Genomic DNA, 6,970 nt, shown 5'->3' on the forward strand with positions numbered 1-6,970 from the left:
GCCACAAGCACAACTTCCCCCGTCTGGGAACCTCTGAACCCTCTGTGTTACTATAAAGTCTCTTATTGAGTTCAGAACGTAGCTCTGATGCTCACTTGGGAGAACAAGTTATTGGTTTGTGCAGTAAAACTCCAGAACCACTTAGATTCCTTGTTACTTTTAAGGAAACAGCCTGCAGGATCAGGTGAATAAACTATGAGAGTCTAACAATGAGAACAGGAACCAGAGAGTGTCCTGGTGAAACAGGCTCGCTTAGCAACCGTGTGGGACTGATGCCTGATCAGCTTCAACTCTGGATGTGCTCGTGTGAGCCTGAACAAACATCCCCAATGTGCCTGTGCATGTGCGCACACACACACACACACACACACACACACACACACACACACACACACAAACACACACACACACACGGCTGCGTAGAGCATTTCATACCCTCCATTCATGCCAACTCCTGTTGTCATGGTTACCCATTCAAACCTTGGTTGCACTGATGTCCTCACCTGGCTGGTTAGTAAACACAGAGAAGACAAATGGACACAGAGACACCCAGGTGAGACAGGTGAAGAATAAAGCAGCAAATGTCTATCTCTGGCTGGCAAGCTTTTCTTCAGTTGTCATTGAATTTACAGGAACGCAGTTGGTTTCCTGGTTTGGTGTGTTTGGTTAAGATCAACGGGAAGTGAGGTGACCGGCAGCTGTAGGAGGTGCTCGACCAGGCGCAGGTGCACTGGGCTGTAGGAGGCGCACCTGGGATAAGGACAACTGTCTACTTTAATGACCCGCTAGGATGCTACAGCTAATATCTGTGACAGTTCACCTTCCCAAATGATCACATTACTGGTGATATTTGCTACTTTTAGTGTCATCCGAGAACGTCCTGCCGACAAGCCCCCACATTAGTGATCACATGACCTCCCATCTCCAGAATCTCGTATTTGAATGAGCTGCTTGCCGTGCTAACGGCCCACTTTATATTTAAGATGCTATTTCCTGTCTGCATTCCAGGCAGTGATTTGAGCCAACCTTGGTGCAGATTTAGTCGATGGGATCCTGACCTGTTTCCTGTGTTTGGAGGAACCTTGAGAACTAGTTTGAAGCAACACCTGTTTCACAACTGGCAGTCTTAGCGGTTCAGTGTCAAGCCCCCACCTGTGACACAGCTGTCTCCTGGACTGGGATGGGTCCTAGGAAGCTGATGGTTTCATGTGTCCCTTCCCTGGCATGAGGTTGCACTGTGGCTGCTGCAGCAGAGCACACACCCTGGCCAGAGGGTTAGTTTCCATCTGCGGCGGTGGGATTGAGGCAGCTCTCAGCACACTTGTAAATCCCATGAGAGCCGTGGCAGCTGCTGAAGAAGCGCCATCGCAGGAACTATTTCCAGACGGGTAGCTGCCAAACAGCATATCTCAGATGTAACAAACAGGGATTTTTAAGTCTATAAGCAGCATTTAAACTTGACTCCAACTTTTCCTGTTGATGTCAGTTACAAGCAGAAGGCAGGAACGCAACAACATCTGTCTTGGGTCCAACATGTCTGGGCACAGTTACTTCCAGCAATTCAATGGATGAAGTAATGTGTGTCAGGTCGTCGTCACACGAGTGACTCACCTCTTACCTGCTTCTTTCTATAGTCATTGATAAAATGACGTAGTCTGTGACGTGAGTGGCATTTGTGACCAGCTCTCTGCCAGCGTGACTTGGTTCACCATCATCTGGTGGAAGTGACTAACTAGATCGTGTAACTGGTTTAAACATCTGTAGAGCAGCTGTCCCTGTGCGGGGATGCGAGCTCGCTGGGGAGGAACTTGCCATGGTGACCAAAACCATGGTTTTATCTCTTAAAATTAAGCCAATAATTTTTCTTTTACAGTCCAGTATTTGTGTGTGTGTGTGTGTGTGTGTGTGTGTGTGTGTGTGTGTGTGCGCGTGCACGTGCAGGCATCCTGGACGTCTCTGAGGGTGGAGTTTGCTGCCCTCAACCCTGCTCAGCTTCACCACATGTTGAGGGAGTACAGCTCTGGTCGGACATGTCCCAGCGGGTGGAGCCCTTCCTCTGACGATGCGCAGGATGCCGTCAGGACGGGTGAGATACATCAACCACTCTCTACCAGCTACCCTGCCTCCTAACCCTAAAACCTTCTCACATTCCAGTTGCCCATCTGACTGTGGCTGCTTTCTTTTTTATGGGGTAGCCAATTTCCCACTTGTTTTCCTCCTTTCCTCCTCCAATCAGAGGCAGAGTAAGACTGTGGGCAGGTCCTCTGAGGATGAGCCCCCATTATGTCTGGTGACATAATGCCCCCCCCCCCCCCCATGCCATGTCTGGCTAGCATTAATGTGGCTAGGCTAGTGCTACAAACATGTCAACACCAACCATGCAGATGAAGCCACATTAGCAAGAAGGGTTTTTTTTGTAGAATTTTGAGAATTCATATAAATAAATAGAAAACAGTGTTTGGGGATAAACCTAAACGTCCGTCTGCCCTAAAATGTTTGGCTTCCTCTTGCTCGGCCTCCTCATGACACCATGACTACACTGTGAATTAGACCAGAATTTTTGGTCCAACCTTGACATAAAAACAAACATTTTTCTAAATTTTTGTCTCACCCTGGTCGATGGTGTGTGCCAGCAGGCCCTGGCTCAAGTGTGTGTTATGGCCAAAATGCAGGAAGCAGCGAGGACGCAGGATGCATGGAAGAGGATTTATTTATCAAACATAAACTAAATAAAATCAGGCTTTTTTGGTGAAAACAAGAAACCAGAAGGTGGAGTCAGACAGGGACATGTGTAGGCGAGGTGCCTCGAGTGTGTGAAATTACATAAAGACTCTGCTGACACAACGAGAAACAGGTGGAGAACACAAAGCAGGGAGGAGAAACACTGATTCGCTGATCTGACACAGGTGAGACTCAAAAAATGGAGGGAAAAAGACAAAGATGGTAAGTACCAGAAGTAGTCTGGTGGAACTGGGAGAGATGAATCTAACACACAGAAAGTCAAGGGGTCGTGGCGTGGCCAGCAGATCAGAGCGACTATTTTCGTTTTCATCGATGTATTATCTCGCCTTTCAACGTCAGCTGGTGGTTCCGCCCATGAAGGAAAGGCTCCTTTCCTAGAATTAGGTGTTGATCGTCCTCAGGCGCAAAATGAGACAGACACGCTCAGACTGGCATCTTGGTTCTGCAGTCGCCAGCGTACATACATCGACCTTAAGTCTGGCTGTTCCTCCACGCTAATCCTGTCCTGGCAGTCGCTCTCCAGCAATCGTCGCCACTTATCAGATCCACGTCTGCCAGCTGGACAGCTGCCGCCTCACTCACGCTTACGTTCACCTCCAACTTCCTCTAGCTCGTTAATGAAATAGTGCTGCTTTACCTGGAAAGAATAAATGAGGTCCCGGTCTTTGTCTTCCTCCGCAGCTGCCATCCTGGAGAGCTTTGATGACCACCCACCGCTCATCCTGCCCAGCAGCACCTTCCACCTGGAGCTCGGTAAAACCATCGTGGAGCCTGCTCTGTTTGAACAGTTAGGTCATCTTCAAGAGTTCACCCGCCAGCTTCCCTGCAGCAAAAACCCAACTCACCCGGATGCTGAGGAACAGGTAATGAGAAGCAGGCAGGAAACTGGTAACTTTAATGATGCTGCGTCTGTTATTGATTTTTTTTCCCTCTCTCTCAGGCTCATCATGGGACAACCACAGCCACACGGTCTATGGCCTCACCCTCTCTCAGACCCCCCCAAGATCCTGTCCACCAGGGGGCATCTCCTTGTATTTCCCATGCAGAGTTGAAGCACACCCGGGGGTCTCATGGTGACCTGAGCAGCTGTGAGGCAGTCCTGACCCAGAAACTGAAGAGCCTGGAGCTGCAGAATACGCTGCCAGGACAAGCTGACCAGGGCTACCATAAAAGCCTGGCGTTGGACCCATCCTGCCTGCTGACACCACCCAACACTCCCCAGGGTATGGAGCTGGCTGAGCTGGAGGTGAATCTGCAGGAGGGAGCCCGGCAGCAAGGAAAAGGTAACGTAAGAAGCAGAGCCGCCGAACCAGAGGATGTGACTAAAGTGATGCAGGCGCTGTCAGTGTCCTGGCTGAGGCCTCAATTATTGCTGGAGACAGAAAAGGGTTTGTTGGAACAGAGCCTAAATGCTCTCTGTGACTTTTGTCCGATCACTCGTCATGAGTCACCGACAGAGTTCACGCAGCCTTTGATTTCAACTGACTCACAGCTCTCAGCAGGAACATGGCAGGAAGCGTGTTACGCACGTCTGCAATGAGGTCACCACCTCATGTACCCCTGCTGATGGACGCTGTTACAGAAAGTATTGACCAGTGAACTTGTCCCTGGTGGTCTGAGGTCCAAAAAAGGTGCCCTGACATAAAAGGGGAGAGATTTCCTCCCGTCATCGTTGACTGACTAAGGAGGTGAGGAATTCCCGGGGGGGGGGTTGCCTCTCTACAGGAAGGAGTGTTTCCTTCTCCACCCAGTTTGCATTTTGTCCGTCATGAGGTCATCTGGAGGTGTTTCGAAGTCAAGTGCTTCACTTTTCACTCTAAAGTGCAGTTTGCAACATTTTTGTGTAAATTTGTTTGTTTTGTTGAACAAAAGTTTTCAGTAACTGTGTATGGATTTCACATAATTAAAGTTGGAGCACACACCTTAACAGCAGTTAAGGTCTCCACTCAAAGTAGTTTGGTGGATTTTGAAGTATTGCATCACAACAGCGGGATGAAAACAGCAAGATAAAAACTTTTGCCAAGTTGAAGGCTTCCAGATAACCACCTTTTCCAAGTGAAGGTGCCAGTCAAGGCCACGCAGCCTCAGCAGTGACTGGGTCTGACCCTGGACAGTCACCGTGCTGACAGCTCAAAGCAGTTAGGGGACCCAGACTTTGACTAGTTAGCTTGGCTTGCTAATGTCAGCAAGCTTGGGTTTTTGTGGCTGGCTTCTCATACACTGAGGGTGCTAGCATTAGTTGTGGCTAACGGATGCAGCTGCACTTGTAGTCAGGGAACTTCACCCCTAGCCTGGAGTGATACTAAAGTGTTCAGTGTAAGCCACCCTCCGAGTGCTCGGGTCTTCAGCTCACGAAGATGTTTTTCCCTCCTGCACCATCAACTTTGACTCCAGAATGCAGGAGGAGCCAGCTACATATCATGATCAAATCATCTGAGAAACAATCCTCACATGGTTGAAAAACCCCAAGAAATGTACTGAAACCCTGTAAAAGCACAGGGGCGAGAGAGGAAATGGCCTTTGACTTTCTTGTAGCATCTGCTTTAAATTGATAGACTTCCAATTATTGATAGGTGGGAAAATGAGGGTTGTTGTTTGTTAAACTGGATTCTGAAACATGTTCATGGAAATGTTGTGCAATTTGACAAAAATGGATGAACCCAGTATTTTTCAAGATTTGCAATGAACGATTTTCTGAGTTTACAAAGGAAAGTTTTGTTTATATTTTCAGGGGAGCACGACATCCTCCCAGCGTGGCCTCCAGCAGATCTACCTCTGGTTTTGTTAACGACTAATGTTATTTTGAAAGTTTGGTAATCCTTTAATCTGGCCCCAAGAATTACAGAGAGGTGGTGATGTCAGGAGAGAAAAGAGCAGTGGCCGATCCGTCATGGGAATTTACAGTCGGGTTGGTGCGTGGAATCTTAATCGGGGCAGCATTGTTCGAGGCAGGTCCTGCGTGGGGGGCAGACAGCTCATGTTGGGAAAGGGGGGGGGGGGGCGCTCCATGGGTGGGAACAGGTTTTTGGGAATGCGATTGTTGCTGCATTGTTGTTGTGACAGCTCGAGCCGTATGAGTCAGAAGGGGACAGGAAGTCCCTGTTCGAGCGGGTCATTTAAAGATGCTGCATGTCGTGAAGGAACATAATCTTTACGATTTCAGAAGATTAGACTCTAGACTTAATTAAATCAGACCCAATTCTGATACTGAAATATAACGTCGCTTAAAAGAGGAGAGGGGCATGTAAAGAGTAAATGTACAGCAGAGCCATATTAGTTTAGCTACTAACTAGCTAGCAATAGAAGTGCTTGACTTCCAGTCAGAATATCTTACAAAACAAATCAGAGCAACTCTGACAAAATGCGATTCTAATGAAGTATTGCTTTCATTTTGAAGGTCAGTGCACTGGATGTGGTTTCTGACAGGAAATGATTGTGAATCATACTTGACAAGATGCTGTAAAATAGAAAATACTACCAGTAACACCACTTCTGCCAGATGTGACATGTCCGCTTGTTTTCCAGCCAGTCAATGTGCTGAGAAGACGATGACACCGGGGGACGAAGGGACCCGCGACGACGTGTTCACGGTGGAGCTTCAGAGGGGACCTCATGGTCTTGGCCTGGCACTTGTAGACGGACTGGTACGATTATCTGCCCACCAATCAAATGTGTGCCTGCCCATAGAGCTAATTTAATCAGCTGTTTCCAGTTTTATCTGGGCGAGCAGTGGCTAGGAACAGCTGTGCAGCAGACAGTCCCCAACAACACTTGTTAGTCGTCTTATTTATTAGAGCTTTGAGTTTGAGAGAGAGTTGGCATTTATTGTGGAGCAAAAGCAGACGTGAATTGTCATGTGTTTTGCAGTCATAAATCGTGTCCCACAAACTTCAGTCTGCTACAGAAGTTCGTACATGGGCAGAGTTTTTTGGGTTAATCCAGAATACAGGGGCCACAGCGCCCCCTGTCTGTCAGTCTAACTCCTCAGTAACAGTTCAGTTTGTCCTTGTCCTTTTTGATTAGAAGACACCGCTGAGACTGAGCGGCATTTACGTGAAGTCAGTGGTGCCTGACTCACCTGCTGCGCAGTGTCAGAGACTGAAGATGGGCGATCGAATCTTGGCTGTTAACGGCATCAGCCTGGTCGGCTTGGACTATAACATGTAGGTATGCAGGTAGACAGGTGAGCAGATGGTAGCCTGATCTCTGGCTGATACTCTGGCCTTCC

The 6,970-nt window shown here is 48.2% G+C and overlaps 1 protein-coding gene across 3 annotated transcripts in view; it reads left to right on the forward strand.

Annotated features, from left to right (window-relative positions):
- Window positions 1-6,970, forward strand: part of radil2a (Ras association and DIL domains 2a) — a 28,290-nt gene that overhangs the window by 20,144 nt on the left and 1,176 nt on the right. For 2 of the 3 annotated variants that reach the window (XM_086185439.1, XM_086185437.1), the window contains exons 11-15: window positions 1,942-2,086; window positions 3,424-3,605; window positions 3,683-4,025; window positions 6,268-6,386; window positions 6,766-6,905. In XM_086185439.1, coding sequence (XP_086041565.1) covers window positions 1,942-2,086; window positions 3,424-3,605; window positions 3,683-4,025; window positions 6,268-6,386; window positions 6,766-6,905 — 929 coding nt within the window. The remainder of the gene's footprint in view (window positions 1-1,941; window positions 2,087-3,423; window positions 3,606-3,682; window positions 4,026-6,267; window positions 6,387-6,765; window positions 6,906-6,970) is intronic. The other variant, XM_086185438.1, reaches the window with a different exon arrangement.

The sequence above is a fragment of the Aulostomus chinensis genome, chromosome 18 (genome assembly GCF_037954235.1).
Source record: "Aulostomus chinensis isolate RoL2024-O1b breed Wild chromosome 18, RoL_Achi_v1.0, whole genome shotgun sequence".
NCBI lineage: Eukaryota > Metazoa > Chordata > Actinopteri > Syngnathiformes > Aulostomidae > Aulostomus > Aulostomus chinensis.